A 15,719-nucleotide genomic window follows, 5' to 3' on the forward strand; every position below is an offset into this window, starting at 1 on the left:
GTCCAGTTACTTTATAGGTGCCTTTCTACTTAGTCAGTCTCTGAGCCACGCAGGCACCCCCAGAAGCTTTTAATTTTGATGAAGTCCCAGTAGTTTATTTTTGCTTTTATCTCCCTTGCCTCAGGAGATATATCTAGAAAGAAATTGCTGTGGCCGATGTCAAAGAGGCTACTGCCTGTGTTCTCCTGTAGGATGTTAATGGTTCCCTGTCTTTCATTTAGGTCTTTCATCCATTTTGAATTTACTTTTGTGTTTGGTGTAAGAAAGTGAGTCAGGTTCATTATTTTTCATGTCTCTGTCCAGTTTTACCAGCACCATTTTTGAAGAGATTTTCTGTATATTCTTTCCCCCCCTTGTTGAAGATTAATTGGCCATATAATTGTGGGTTCATTTCCTGGTTCTCTATTCTGTTCCATTGATCTATGTGTCTGTTTTTGTGCCAGTATCATACTGTTTTCATCATTACAGCTTTGTGATGTAACTTGAATTCCAGAACTCTGATGCCTCCAACTTTGCTTTTGTTTTTCAAGATTGCTTTGCCTATCTGGGGTCTTTTGAGGTCCATAGAAATTTTAGTGTTATTAATTCTAGCTCTGTAAAAAATGCTATTGATATTTTGATAGGGATTACATTAAATATGTAGATTGCTTTGGGTAATAAAGATATTTTAACAGTATTTGTTGTTCTGTTCCCTGAGTATGGAGTGTCTTTCCATTTCCTTGTGTTATCTTTAATTTCTTTCATCAGTGATGTATAGTTTTTAGATGACAGGTCTTTCAACTCTTTGGTTATGTTTATACCTAAGTATCATAGTTTTGGTGCAGTTACATAAGGGATCATTTTCTTAATTTTTCTTTCTGCTGCTTCATTATTGGTTTAGAGAAATGCAACAGATTTCTGTACATTGATTTTTTGTCCTGAAGTTTTGCTAAATTTGTTCATCAGTTCTAGCAGTTTTTTGCTGGAGTCTTTTGGGTTTAATATATATGATACCGTGTCATCTGCAAATAGTGAAAGTTTTACTTCTTCCTTGCTTATCCATATGCCTTTTATTACTTTTTGTTGTCTGATTGCTAGGGCTAGGATTTCCAGTACTATGTTAAATAACCATAGTGAGAGTGGACATCCCTGTCTTGTTCCTGACCTTAGAGGTAAAGCTCTCAGCTTTTCCCCCAATGAGAATGATAGTAGCTCTGGGTTTTTCATATATCACCTTTATTATGTTGATGTATGTTCCCTCTGAACCTATTTCATTGAGCATTTTTATCATGATATTGTACTTTGTTAAATACTATTTCTGAATATATTGTGATGATCATATGGTTCTTATTCTTTCCTTTATTAATGTTGTGATTAATAAAGTGTAATGCTGAATTTTTTGCAAATATTAAACCACTCTTGCAACCCAAGAATAAATCCCATTATTGTGGTGAATCATTCTTTTAATCTACTGTATTTAATCTATTGTTGTATGTATTTAATGTATTATTGTATAAAATAGTTTGCTACTATTTTATTGAGAATTTTTGCATCCATATTCATCAATATTGGCCTACAGTTCTCTTTTTTAGTAGAGTCTTCCTCTGGTTATGGAATCTTGGTAATGCTGGTATCATCAAATGAATTTGAGTTTTCTTTCCTTTCTTATTTTTGGAATAGATTGAGGATAGGTATTAACTTTTCTGTAAATGTGTTATGGAATTCATCTATGAAACCATCTGGTCCTGGCTTTTATTTGTAGAGATTTTTGATTACTGATTCAGTTTCTTTGCAGGTTATTGTTCTGTTGAGGTTTTCTATTTCTTATTGTTTCAGTTTTGGTAGTTTATATGTTTCTAGGAATTTATCCATTTCTTTCAGGTTGTCCAAATTTTGAATTATAGTTTTTCATTATATTCTCTTAACAATTTTTGTATTTTTGTGGCGTTGGTTGTTATTTCTCCTCTCTCATTTGTGAATTTACGTATTTGGGTCCTTCCTTTTCTTTTTGATTAAGCCTGCCTAGAGGTTTCTCAGTTTTCTTGATTTTATCAGAGATCCAGCTCCTGGCTCACTGATCAGTTACACTGTTTTCTTTGTTCTATATGATTTATTTCTGCTCTAAACTTTATTATTTTCTTTCTTTATCTGGCTTTAAGCTTCATTTGTTGTTTTTCTCACTCCTTTAGATGTAAGATTAAGTTGTTTCTTTGAGATTTTTCTTGCTTTGAGGTAGGCATATACTGCTATATACTTCCCTCTTAGGACTGCTTCTGCTATATCTCAAATGTTTTGTATTGTAGTTTTGTGTTTTCATGTTCATTTGTTTTTATACATTTTGTTTAATATCCTAGTTGAACCATTAATTGTTTAGTAGCATGTTGTTTAAACTTCATGTATTTGTGGTTATTCCAACTTTTTTGTGTGCTTGACAAGTTTCATAGCACTGTATTCAGAAAAGATGCATAGTGTGATCTCAGTATTATCATTATTTGTTGAGGCCTGTTTTGTGATGTAGGATGTGATCTATTCTGGCGAATGTCCCATGTACACTTGAAAAGATTGCATATTCTGCTTTTAGGATGGAGTGTTCTGAATATATTTGTTAACTCTATCTGAATCAGTGTGGCACTCAAAGCCATTGTTTCCTTGTTGATTTTCTATTTATATTATCTGTCCATTGATATAAATGGAGTATTTATGCCCCCTCCTATTATTGTGTTCTTATTAATCTCCTTATGTTTGTTATTCATTGTTATATATACTTTGGTGATCACATATTAGGTGTATAAATATTTGCAATTGTCATCTTCTTGTATTGTCTGCTTTATTATGATATATAGCCTTCTTCATTTCTTACAGTCTTTGTTTTATAGACAGCATATAGATGACTCTTGTCTGTTTGGTTTTTTGGTTTTGTTCTTTTTTTTTTTAATGTTTGTTTTTGTGGGGTTTTTTTTTGTTTGTTTGTTTTTTGTGTTTTTGTTTTTGTTTGTTTTTTTTTTTTTTTTGCCTCCTGACAGCCTGTGTCTTTTGGAGTGTTTAGTCCTTTTACATTCAGAGTAATCATTGATATACATGTATTTAGTACCATTTTATTACTTGTTTTGTCAATGTATCTGGAGATTTTCTCTGTTCCTTTCTAGTTTTTGTCACTTTTGGTCCTTTCCATGCCAAGATTCCCCATTAATATTTCTTGCAGGGCTGGTTTCATGGTCACATATTCTTTTAGTTTTGGTTATCTGGGAATCTCTATGTCTCCTCTGTTCTGAGTAACAGCCTTACTGGATAGTGTTCATTGCTGCAGATTTTTCCCATTCAGCAAATTGAATATATCATGTCACTTCCTGTTGGCTTGCCAGGTTCCTATTGAGAAATATCCATCCAGCCTTATGGGTCTTCCCTTGTAAGTTAAGGATTTCTTTAGTATTGCTGCTATTAAGATTTTTTTCTCTATCACTAGATTTTGCCAGTTTAATTACAATATGTGTTGGTATTGGCCTGATTTGTTTTGATGGGAGTTCTCTTTTCTCCTGGCCTGGATGTCTGTTTTCTTTCCCAGATTAGGGAAGTTTTCTGCTATTACTTCTTGAAATAAATTTTCTGCCTCCTTTTATCTCTTCCTCTTCTGAGACTCATATAATAAGAATGATTATACATTGGATAGAATCACTAAGTCCCCTAAGTTTATTCTCATATTAGATAATTCTCTCTGTATATTGTTCAGCTTCATTATTTTCCATTATTTTGTCTTCTATATCACTAAATCATTCCTCAGCTTCTTCCAGCCTGGTTGTCATTGCATTAAGTTCCAATCTCATTTATAGCCTTGTTCATTTCTGACTGTTTTTTTAACTCTTTTGTCTCTGAGATAAGTATCTTCTTGATGTCTCCCATTCTTTTCTGAAGCCCAGTGAGTATCCATATGATTGCTACTTTAAATTCTGGACCAGGCATATTACTTACATCTGCTTTAATTAGATCCCTGGCTGTGATCTTTTCTTGTTGTTTCATTTGGGATGAAGTCCTCCATCTTGGCATTTTGTCTAGGTTTCTGCCTTCTTCTGTGTGTTAGGAAAACCAGTATGTTTCCTGCTCCTGAAATTAATGGCTTTATGAAGAAACAGTCATTTAGTTTCTAGTACCTGTCACTTCTGAGATTTCTCTTTGCTATGTTCTTTGTATGCTCTGCTGTTGTGTTTTGATTGCTCTGTCCTTCAGGCTAAAGGACAGGATCACTCCTAAGTTGCCTGCAGAGGCTCTCCTTGCTTGCAGTGTACAGTATTTGTTCCTTGGCCAAAATGTGGTGAGCTTTAACTACTGTGCTCTGGTCTGCTTATCAAATGAGACCTGATACTATTTCTACTCCAACTGAAGCCCTGTAAAACTCTTGTAGGGATACATAGTTTGGGCAGGGGTTTCTGCTGATCTTCTGAGGGAGGAGCCCACCATGCTGGTACTGGGGCAAGCGTGACTGAGAAGGGCAGTCTCATCAGAAAGCTGGGGTGTGGGACTTAGTGCAACCATGTTAGGCAGCCGGTATATGTGCTGTGGTGCTTCCTGCAGCTGGCTCTGTTTATGCTGAGGAGCAGGGGAGAAAAATGGTACCAGTCAGCTCTCGTTCCCTGAGAGCAGTCTCCATGAATGCTACCTCTCAGGGAAGCACTGTGAGAAGAGCAAATAATCTCCCACCTGTGTGCCCCAAGCATTTTCTAGTTTTCTGTTTTCAAACTGTACACCTTCAGGTTTTTTTTGGCGGGGGGTGATTGCCTACCTTCTCTCCAGAAGTATAATGTCCTCCAGGCTCTATCCCAAATAATCTTGATGACCTTTTAAACTGCAACAGGCTTTAGAGACGTGGTGTGGTAGGGGCTTGTGCTGATATTCTGGGGGATGGGCGCACATGCTGGGACTTAGGCAAACTTGACTAAGATGGGCAATCCCACTGCAGGGGTTTGAGACTTGGTATAAGCAAGTTAATTAGCTGTTGTCAGGGCTACACTGTTTGCCACTGGTAGCTCTGTGTTTATGCTGAGGGTTACTGGAGGGAAATGGCTCTGGCCCACTCCTTTGTTTCTGGAGCGGCATCTCTATATGAAAGCTGCCTCTCAGGAAAGCCCTCCAAGGAGATTGAATGATCTCCCTCCTGTATGTCTCAGGTATCCTTCAGATCGCTTTTTCCATGTTCTGTTCCCAGGTTGTTTGCCTGCCTTCTCCCTCCAAGAGCACAGCAGTGCCCTCAGGGCTTTGTCCCAGCCAAGCCTACTAACCTTTAAAATTGTGAGCTTTAAGCCTCACTGGTTTTAAGAACTCATGAAAATCGGCCCCTCTCATGTTCCAAGCCAGTGGCTTTGGGTAAATATTCTCCTTGTGCATTCCCCTGTGTGTTCTGCTCTCTTTCTCACCCTTCTCTGTGACTGCAGCTCCCTCCCTCCCCTCTGCGGTGCCCATTATCCTTTTCTCTCCTAAGTCACATCTGCATACTTCCTACCAAATTTAATAAGGCCTCTTCTCTCCCTTCAGTTGTGGAGTTTGTTCTGTCAGTCTCCATATTAATTTCTGCTGTATTTAGGATGATTTGATTGGTTTTGTTGTGTTTGTGATACAAGATGAGCCTAGGGTTCTCCTACTCCACTGCCATCTTCTTCAAAACCAATATGTATATTTTTTTGAGAGAAGAACACAATCCAGTCTATTACATCTCTAGACTGTTAAACTAATCTTGTTACTTGTTACTTGTTGCTTCACATACAATCCTAATCTTTGCTCCTACCAAGCTTTTCAGTCCACTCCTATTTTTTTGTCCTACCTCACTAGCTGTTCTTCTCAATTATCTTTGCCAGTTGTTCTTCATCTTTAGATGCTGGAATATCCCAAGTCTGTCATGGGTCACATTCTCTTTCTTTCTTTGTTCTCTTAATAAGTACCCTCAGTTCTCTTGACCCTAAATGTTATCTCATACTGAAATTTTCCAAAATTATATCTCTACCTCTAAATGAGTCTGCCCTGATCACTAGACAGGTATGTATACCTGCTTTTTTTTTCCTTTTTTTTTTTTATTAATTGTCTTTACTTGGAACTCTAGTATTTAAAACTGGAATCTTGATTTTTTTTTTCTACCAGACTGCTTAAACCTATTCCTCTTTCAGTATTCTCCAACTAAGCAAAATATCTTTACCATTCAACCATTTTCTCAGGCCATAAAACCCTGGAGTTGACCTTCATTCTGTGCTTGATATCCAATCCATCAGCAATTCCTATTAGTTCATACTTTAAAAATAAAAGGTTGGTTCTGATGGCTCCTCTAGAAGGAATCACTCCAAATATAATCACTCCTCATCACCTCTCTTGGTACATCCCTCATCATGTCTTATCTGGACAGTTGCAATGGTCTCCCAAACTGGTCTCTGCTTCTAATCCCTTCCATAATTTGTTCTATGTACAAGAACCATAGTGCTTTTTTAAAAATACAAATCATATCCTGTCATTTTCTTGTTCTAAAACCCTTCATCCCTGGCAGTTATCTCCTTCCACTCTGTTTTTATTTCCATTCCAGTTACAGTGGGTTTCTGTTTCCTCCAGTGGAATATTCTTTTCCCAGATCTTATTTCATTCAGTTCTTTTCTCAGATACTACCTCTACATGAAAGTCTTTCTTATCTAAAATATCCACCATGTATACACATGAGATTTTTTAATATTCTTTTCTTTTTTCTTTATATCATGTCATTACTTGAAATCATATTTTTTAATTTATTTCATTGTCTATCATGCTTTCCCCACTAAAATATAAATTCAAAGAGCAAGGACTTTGTCTCATTATTGCCACATTTAAAACTTCCAGCATTGGGGCGCCTGGGTGGCTCAGTTAGTTCAAGCCTCTGCCTTCGGCTCAGGTCATGATCCCAGAGTCCTGGGATCGAGCCCCGCATCGGGCTCTCTGCTCAGCCAGGAGCCTGCTTCCTCCTCTCTCTTTGTCTGCCTCTCTGCCTACTTGTGATCTCTCTCTGCCAAATAAATAAATAAAATCTTTAAAAAAAAAAATAAAAAAAATAAAACTTCCAGCAATATAGTAGGTAACAGTAAATATTCATTGAACAAATGAAATTATTCTGATACATGTTCTTACATAATTCTTCATATAGAGTTCAAGCCCTTGAAATTTCTGCCCAGCTTCCTCCTATTATCCCCCCATACTCTCCTCCCTGCACCCCCCAAAACACAATCAGACAAAACTCAGAACAATTGTATCTTCCATTTTTAACAGATTTAAATCTGTATTCCAATATTCTCCATTACTTTACCCCATCTATCTTTGGGTGCTAAGTATTTTTTTTAATTTTATTTATTTATTTGGCAGACAAAGATCACAAGTAGGCAGAGAGGCAGGCAGAGAGAGAGGGAAGCAGGTCCCTGCTGAGCAGAGAGCCCCATGCGGGGCTCGATCCCAGCACCCTGGGATCATGACCTGAGCTGAAGGCAGAGGCTTTAACCCACTGAACCACCCAGGCGCCCCATTTGATAGAATTTTTATTTTACTTTTGAATTTAAATAACTATCTTCAATGTCAAAGCTTAACTTCAAAAAATTATTCATCTTCATTTAGATCACTCCCTTGATGGACCCCTTACAAATGGTGATGGCAGAGAGCCTCGGACAGGAATCAAAAGAAAACTACTTAGTGCATCAGAAGAAGATGAAAACATGGGAAGAGAAGAGAAAGAGAAAAAAGAAACAAAGGAGAAATCACATTTGTCCTCCTCAGAGAGTGGAGAGTTAGGATCCAGTTTAAGTTCTGAAAGTACCTGTGGTTCTGATTCTGATTCTGAATCAACTTCCAGAACAGATCAAGATTACATAGATGGAGACCATGACTATAGCAAATTCATACAAACCAGGCCTAAAAGAAAACTAAGAAAGCAATATGCCAATGGAAAAAGAAACTGGAAGACAAGAGGCACAGGAGGAAGGGGCAGATGGGGAAGATGGGGTAGATGGAGTAGAGGAGGCCGGGGAAGAGGAGGCAGGGGACGAGGAGGTCGAGGAAGAGGTGCAGGTGCCACTAGAGGGAGAGGGAGAGGGAGAGGAGGAAGAGGTGCTTCTAGAGGATCCACCAGAGCCAAACGTGCACGTATTGCAGATGATGAATTTGATACAATGTTTTCAGGACGTTTCAGTAGACTGCCTCGAATTAAAACAAGAAACCAAGGCAGGAGGACTGTTTTATATAATGATGATTCTGATAATGACAATTTTGTGTCCACTGAAGATCCTCTGAATCTTGGTACATCCAGATCAGGCAGAGTGCGTAAAATGACAGAAAAAGCCAGGGTTAGCCATCTCATGGGATGGAATTATTAACAGTTAATAAATTTAGAGTAATTTAAAAAATTCAATGGCCTTCTACTGCAGGGAATTTACTAGGAAATCTACAAAGCAAGTTGTGTGGGGACTTCTGCTTCCTTTCACATTGGTGCTTTTCCATTACGCCAGTATACATTTGTTTCAAGACTTTTGATCTCCACACTTCATTTGTTCAAACAAGCCTTACTCATTAGGCCTTAAATTTTAAAAAATTCTGCCCACATATAGACACACACACACACACAAAACACATCACAAACACACTACAGATTTACTACATTAAAGGAGCATTCAGCTTCTTAGGAGTAGCATGACATTTTTATCTCAATTGAATATCCCTCTTTTGCTTTTGTATCACAGAAGTATAGCACCTTCTTACAGAGTTTTATATAGTTTGTTTTTGCCATTTTGATTCTTGTACCCAGTAATAATAACTTTTGCACAGTACACCAATCCTATAGGCAGCTATTAAATGTTTACAGTTTCTATATTGTAAGAACGATCTGGATTATTTTACTCTTCCCAGGCCAAACTTTCATGAATTGTACTGAACTGAAGTATATATTTATACTACAGTTTTTTGGGGGTGGGGGGAACTTGATATGCTTTTCATTGATTTGCTTAATTCATGTTAAAGGTGAGAAAGGGTTGGTGCCTTGTAAATATGTAGCAAATCTTTGTGATGTGTCCTGATGTTTGCATTAACTTTATTAAAAAAGAGTATTTGAGGTATCAATCTAGACAAGGTGCCAAATGCAAAAGTTACTTGCATCCATTTTCTTTTTCCTATTATATTTTATTGCATTAACAGAACTTGTGTAGTTTAAAGAACAACTTAAACATTTGAAAAAAATCCTCATCCACAAAGAATAACTTCTTTGAATAGTAGCTCAGCTACCTCTATTAACTACAACTACTGGAAATGTTAAGGAAAATAGATGCTGTTTTTCATTACCAACTAAAAAAAAATAGAACAATCTTGGGAGGAATGAATACTCATATGTTATAAGCTGAGAGGTTGTTAATAATTGTATTGGCTCTCAAATTAATAGTTGTAATTAACAAACTTTCCTAAGTGTAGTATGCTGTACCTTAGGCTTTTCTTAGTACATACTTGTGTAAGTAGACTTGGTCTACTGCTTATGTATCTCTGCTACCACTTGCTACTTAACAGCTATGAGTGATTGGTTTTCATTTGAATTTTAAAATGTAACAAAGCAGCTAGTTTGAATTGGAATGTTTTGGCTAGCAAATATTTTGAGACAATTTTAATAAGTTTTGCTCATACCATTCCAAAGGGTTCTTCTATTATAATCTTTTAGAAAAGAACCTCATTACAATGCACACTGATATTCAAGTCATTATTTTATATATTAAAAAAATCTTTAAAACCCTTACAATCTTGTTTACAGCAGTAGAGTGCACATGATTCTGTAAATGAGCTTGAGTTCCAAGATGAATTTTAGTCCTCAAATTTGAGAAATTTCAAATTCACTAATTTGTTTTGGTGAGTGGGATAATATTAATCTCTGTTATTATAACAGCAGATTTGTTGCACTTAGATCAGACTTTGGAGATAAAAGAAACTTCTTAATGTATGACTAGTAATCCCAGGATATTCCTTAACCTAATGTGTTTGTTTCACGTTTCCAGTCGTTTTATGCATCTGAAAATCCTTAAGTGCAAAGGAAGGAGTACACACATAACTTTGCTCTTTTGTTTGGGTCAGGTGGGGGGTTGTTCCTGTACTAACAACTTTAAGCAATTTTCACTTGCAGTAGAAATGATGTTTAGGCTTTAAGAAAGTATTGTTGTGAATTGTTAATGGCACTAACTTCTGTTACTGAAGGTAGATCAAGCTGATTTTTTTGTTGTTGTAGTGTTGTTGTTGTTACTGTTGTTGTTTTTCACTAAACCAAAACTACTGCTGGTTAAAGTCAGCTGACACTTTTAACCATACTATAAATTCAAAAACATTCACATTTGAACCTCTGCATTTGATTTTTGCTAAAATACACTATTTTAATTATTCGTCTCATGGGCATTTGGACTAAATTTGTGCCTGTGTTTTCCTAGAATCAATAACACTTTGACTTACACTAATCAAAGTAACATAGCTACTTAAATTCATGGATATTCTCAAATGTGTATTACGTGTATCATTTTAGTGTGAAATTTTTAAGTTGACATTCTTCTACGAAGAGCTGACCCCTTCAAATGTAGAAGAATCGCTGTTTGTGTGATTTTAGCTATCTCAAGCTTTATTTATAATTTATTTTGAAAAATAAAAATGCCACATTTATTTCCCATATGTCAAGATTTTCTAGGTTTAGATCATTAGAATAAGGCTGAAGACATTTTTAAGCACATTTTATATGTAGTGAAATACTGTGAAAATACTAGTGAACAGCATTTTGCTATAATGTTGATTTCAGTTATTAGGATTTAAAAGTCACCAGGGTATGTTAGATGATCATATTTACCATTTATTACAAAACAAACAGATTATTTTCTGTTTGCATGCAAATTATTTTAATACGTGTGAAAATAAAAGTTTGGAAGATAGTATTTTTACTTTTATATCTGAACACTTCCCCCAATTTATACTTTGCTTGTTTGTAATGCCGCCTCCTGTGAATGTGTTGTAATTTGTATCACATTGAATATTGTACACTTTAATTTTTTAGAGTACCTTTAAACAATTTCAGGTTCAGGCATAGCAAAGCAAGTAGGAAATGAGGTGAAAATTTTGAAGAAAAGTCTTAATCTTAAATGAATTGCTAAGAAATTAACTTATATTTAGGTCCATGAGAACATACATATGTATAAACCTAATCCTATGCTGGATATTAATAGTCACTGAACTATAATATTTCTCATGAATGCTAATCTTTTAATTCCCAACTTTAAGGTCTTAGCATGTGTTTCTGTTTATGAAAACAGAATTGTGTCTTCTGTATTGCTGTGTGTAACTCTTCCAGCAATAGGATGCTTTCCAAAACATTCACTAGCCTGTCAGCTTAATGACTAAATGTGTGTGTGTGTGTGTGTGTGTGTGTGCGTGTGCGTGTAGATCTTTTCCCCAACTTGACACACTTTGTCTTGGACATTAAAAAAACAATATTTTATATGGAAGACAGCTGTATTCACAGTCTACCAGTCTTTGCCTCTGTTTAAAGCACTTAGCCTGAATATATACTGCTTCATCATCCATTTCTTTATGCCTTCTAGATAAACTAGGTTTTTATTAGATACATGTGTCCCTCTATCTTTTTTTTTTATTCTTACACTTGTTTCTTTTAATGTTTCCCTTCCCAGAGATCAGGCTTGTGCTAGAATTCTTCTTATAGCACTTTGTTTCACCCAGAAGCTAAGAAATTGAGTAAAATTCATAAATCTTATAATGCACAACTGTGTGCTCAGATATCTAATTTGGCCTTGTAATACTTTGAAGGAAATTTGAGTGATCTGCTATTTTATTGTTTTGTTGGAATCCTGTAAGTTGTCATCAGACAATAACAGAGTGATTGAAAAGAAAAATGTGAATGTCACTTCTTAGTTTTTGAAAAAGCTTTTTGAGCATTTTTCAAAATTTGTATGTTTGTGGTAGTGATAAACACCTTTATTACTTGCTTATATATCTTAGGAATTATTTTATGCACATTTACCAACTGGTACTTATCTTTAAAGTTGGAATTTTCACATCTACAAGAAGGAAGCTTACATCCTGTATAATTTTCAGTTTACTTCGATATCCAAACTTTTAAACAATTACTAACATACTGAGTTCCAAAATGAATATAGTTCAGTTCTGGGGGACGGAATAGAACTTTTGACATTTGAAATTCACTGTTTTAAATGTTAACCCTATCCCCAATATTTTTATGGTACCATGAGGCTTTATGAAAGTTTTATTGAAAATAGAGTATGATAACTTTTAAAGCTTATTTAAAAAATTAGTGTGAAAATATTTTCATGCTTTTTTAAAATTTTTATCTCTTAGTAAAGTTTCTATACTGCATTTTAATTACAAAGTTTACCAAGTTTTGTTTAAATTCTAATATAAAGTTAATTTTTTTCATGGTGCTATATTTTGTGAAATATGAATTACCCTCAAGTTTCTAGAATTTATTTCTTATATAGCCTTGATTATTTTCTTTTCAATCATTCCTGCTTATTTTTATCCTCACTTCTCTTACTGCAATAAAGACTGCACCTAATTTAACACACTTCAACAAGACTGGCAATTTATGATTCACTGATGGGAGAAGTACAGTAGAAAGGCCCTGCAGTTTAGAGTTAAGGTGTGTTTATTTATATGTATGCCCATTTGTTATTCTTATACCTATATTAAATTTATAATATGAGACTTTGACATATAAAAGCATGATAAGTATTTTCTAAAAAATAAAACTATTGATACATGTAATCACCATTGGTAATTGACTTTTAAAATAACATACAAAAATATTTAGAAACCCAGTTGGGAAATGTGTTTTTACATATGTCACCAGATACACATTAGGCAGTACTAGAAATGTTAATTCTTTAAACAATACTGTGGTGATGGCAATCAGTAATTTATTTCTTTGTCCTGTAACTTACCATCTTTGTCTTTTGTAATCCCTTAAAAAGTATTAACAAAACTGTACCTTATGTTTGTTCTTAGTATCCATAAAATTTTAAGATGGAAAGTCATTGAGTGAATAGTTGATGTGACATTATATATGGACAAAATGTCCATTAAACTAAAATTCAGTAAAGAAAGGTAAGCTAACTGGCTTGGTTTATAAAAGATGTTTTGTTTGGCAGTTACCAGTCATTATAAGCAATTATCTTCAAAGACAAAAACTGGATTAATTTGTTGCCATTCTTTATGGGATGTTTACAATAAAATTCCAAGGTGTTTGGAATCACTTGCACTCTTCCTGCTTTATGCTTTAACTCAGGTACTGAAGATAAATTAACAATAAGAAAGAAAGAAGGAGTTTCCATTATTCAGCTTCAGAGATTTTAACATTTAACTCTTGATTCTTTCCTTTTTGTTTCTTTGCAATATAATATTACTATTTTTTATTTGAAAAAGTAGGGTGCTTATAATATAAAATTAAGGCTTTTTTTTTTTTTTTTTTTTTTTTTTGCCTTAGTCGTTGCAGATATTCTTTGGGTCACTTTTAAGTAATGTTTTGACATTTTAAACGTGGGCTGCTTGGTGCATTAAATAACAGCATGCAAAGCTTTAGTCAACATTTTGTTTTGAAATTAATAGATTTCTAATGTCTTTATGGGTTATAAGTTTTAACAACTGAACAGTGAATCCATAGCATCTTTATTTATAGTAGTGTTGCCCACAGAGGCTTAATTACATTATAAATGTACCGTAAGGAAGGAGAGAAGTAAACTGAAAGGTAATTTTTGATCCAGAAATTGAAAGCCCTAACAGGAACATTTTTTCAATTTATGCATTGACAGTTTTCTTCCCAGTGGCAAGAACTTCACTTGGTTCAAGGTAAGTAAGCTAGCCAAAGACTGGGCTGCATGTTTTATACATATATTGTCTGTTTTACATATTCAGAATCATGAAGTAAGGTATTTAGAAAAAAATATCATTCTTGACTTCTTAAATGTGTTCTGTGGCTATGAAAGGAATTTTCACATTTGCAGAGTGAGGCAAAGATACATTGATTGTTGTGTTTAGTTGCTTGATTGGTTAAAAGTGGCACTATTAAAGATACAAAAGTATATGTTAAAAATTATTAGTGGGCTTTGATGTTTTCTGACTTTACCTGCTAGGTTTCTTAAAATAAAGAATTTTTATAACAAGCTATTATAGCAATATTCATAAGAAGAACCATTTTTTCCTAGTTGACAAGGTCAAGAACAAAGTACTCTCTACCCTCTTTCTCTGTTATATGTCCTTGACGATTTAAAGCTACTTGCCAAAAATAAACAAAATAATTGAAGTCGATATATATTGAGCCTGTGAGTTGGTTTTCTTAGGATATTTAAGCCCATACACTTACATTTGCAATCTTGGGTCTTTTATATTACTATTTAAAAGATACTTTATGCTACATACTGCCGAAAACCAAATATATCATTAAATAAAATAAACTTTTTATGGTACCAATGTTTTCCCAAAGTTTTGAGGATTTTTTTTTTCTTTTTCTTTCCTTTCTCTGCAACTTTAGAATGTTTTCATTTGCCAGCTGTGGCAATTACTTTAATAACATATTATCTTTCATCTAGAGATTATAAATACCTAATAATTTTATCTAAGTTATTAATTATTAACAAATTAAGGTTTAATTTGATATTGGAGAATTAAAAAAAATTCAAAAGCGAGTATCTTTTCATTAATGCATAAACTTTGAATTGCCAGCTTTCCTGCTCAGCATCTTTATGATTATTTATAGAGAATACATTTTGTAGTAAATATATGAAGAAATCAAAACATTTCAGATTGGTTGATTTAGGTTACTAATATTACTTGGTGGAATTTATTTTTAGGGTTTTTTTGCAGTTTATTTTTATTGTGATACAACCCTAAGTAAAATTTATATAGCAACATGTTAATTTATATTTCAGAATTTTGTGTAGTCAAGTAATTTTAAGGCAGTAAAACCATCTTTTTAACTTTTTTTTTTGTTGTTGTTGTTGTTTGTTTATTTGACAGAGAGAGCACAGGTAGGAGGAGCAACAGGCAGAGGGAGAGAGGGAGAAGCAGGCTCCTGGCTGAGCAGGGAACCCGATGTGGGGCTCAATCCCAGGACCCTGGGATCATAACCTGAGCCAAAGGCAGATGCTTAACCAACTAAGCCACCCAGGCACCCTTCCTTTTTTTCACTATTTTTTAATTTAAGTTCAATTAATTAATATATACTCTACTATTAGTTTCAGAAATAGAGTTCAGTGATTCATCACTCTTATATAATACCCAGTGCTTATGACATGATGTACCCTCCTTAATGTCCATCACCCAGTTACCCATCCCTCACCCACCTTCCCTTCAGTAACCCTGTTTGTTTCCTATGATTGAGAGTCTCTTGTGATTTGTCTCCCTCTCTGGTTTCATCTTCTTTTATTTTTCCCTGTCTTCCCCTATAATCCTCTGTTTTGTTTCTTAAATTACACATATGAGTGAAATCATGAAATTGTCTTTCTCTGATTTATATCACTTAGCATAATACCCTCTAGTTCCATCCACGTCATTGCAAATGGCAAGATTTCATTTTTTTGACAGTTGAGTAATATTCCATTGAATATGCATACCACTGCTTCTTTATCCTTTCATCTGCTGATGGATATCTGGGCTTTTTCCATAGTTTGCCCATTGTGGACATTGCTGCTATAAACATTGGAGTTCAGGTGCCTCTT

General features: G+C 34.6%; 1 protein-coding gene across 1 annotated transcript in view; it reads left to right on the plus strand.

Annotated features, from left to right (window-relative positions):
• Positions 1-13,258, plus strand: part of BRWD3 (bromodomain and WD repeat domain containing 3) — a 218,871-nt gene extending 205,613 nt beyond the window's left edge. The window contains exon 33 of the mRNA XM_059385220.1: positions 7,585-13,258. Within this exon, the coding sequence (XP_059241203.1) occupies positions 7,585-8,339 (755 nt within the window). The 3' untranslated portion in view covers positions 8,340-13,258. The remainder of the gene's footprint in view (positions 1-7,584) is intronic.
• Positions 13,259-15,719: the final 2,461 nt, after the last annotated feature.

The sequence above is a fragment of the Mustela nigripes genome, chromosome X, assembly GCF_022355385.1.
Source record: "Mustela nigripes isolate SB6536 chromosome X, MUSNIG.SB6536, whole genome shotgun sequence".
Lineage (NCBI taxonomy): Eukaryota > Metazoa > Chordata > Mammalia > Carnivora > Mustelidae > Mustela > Mustela nigripes.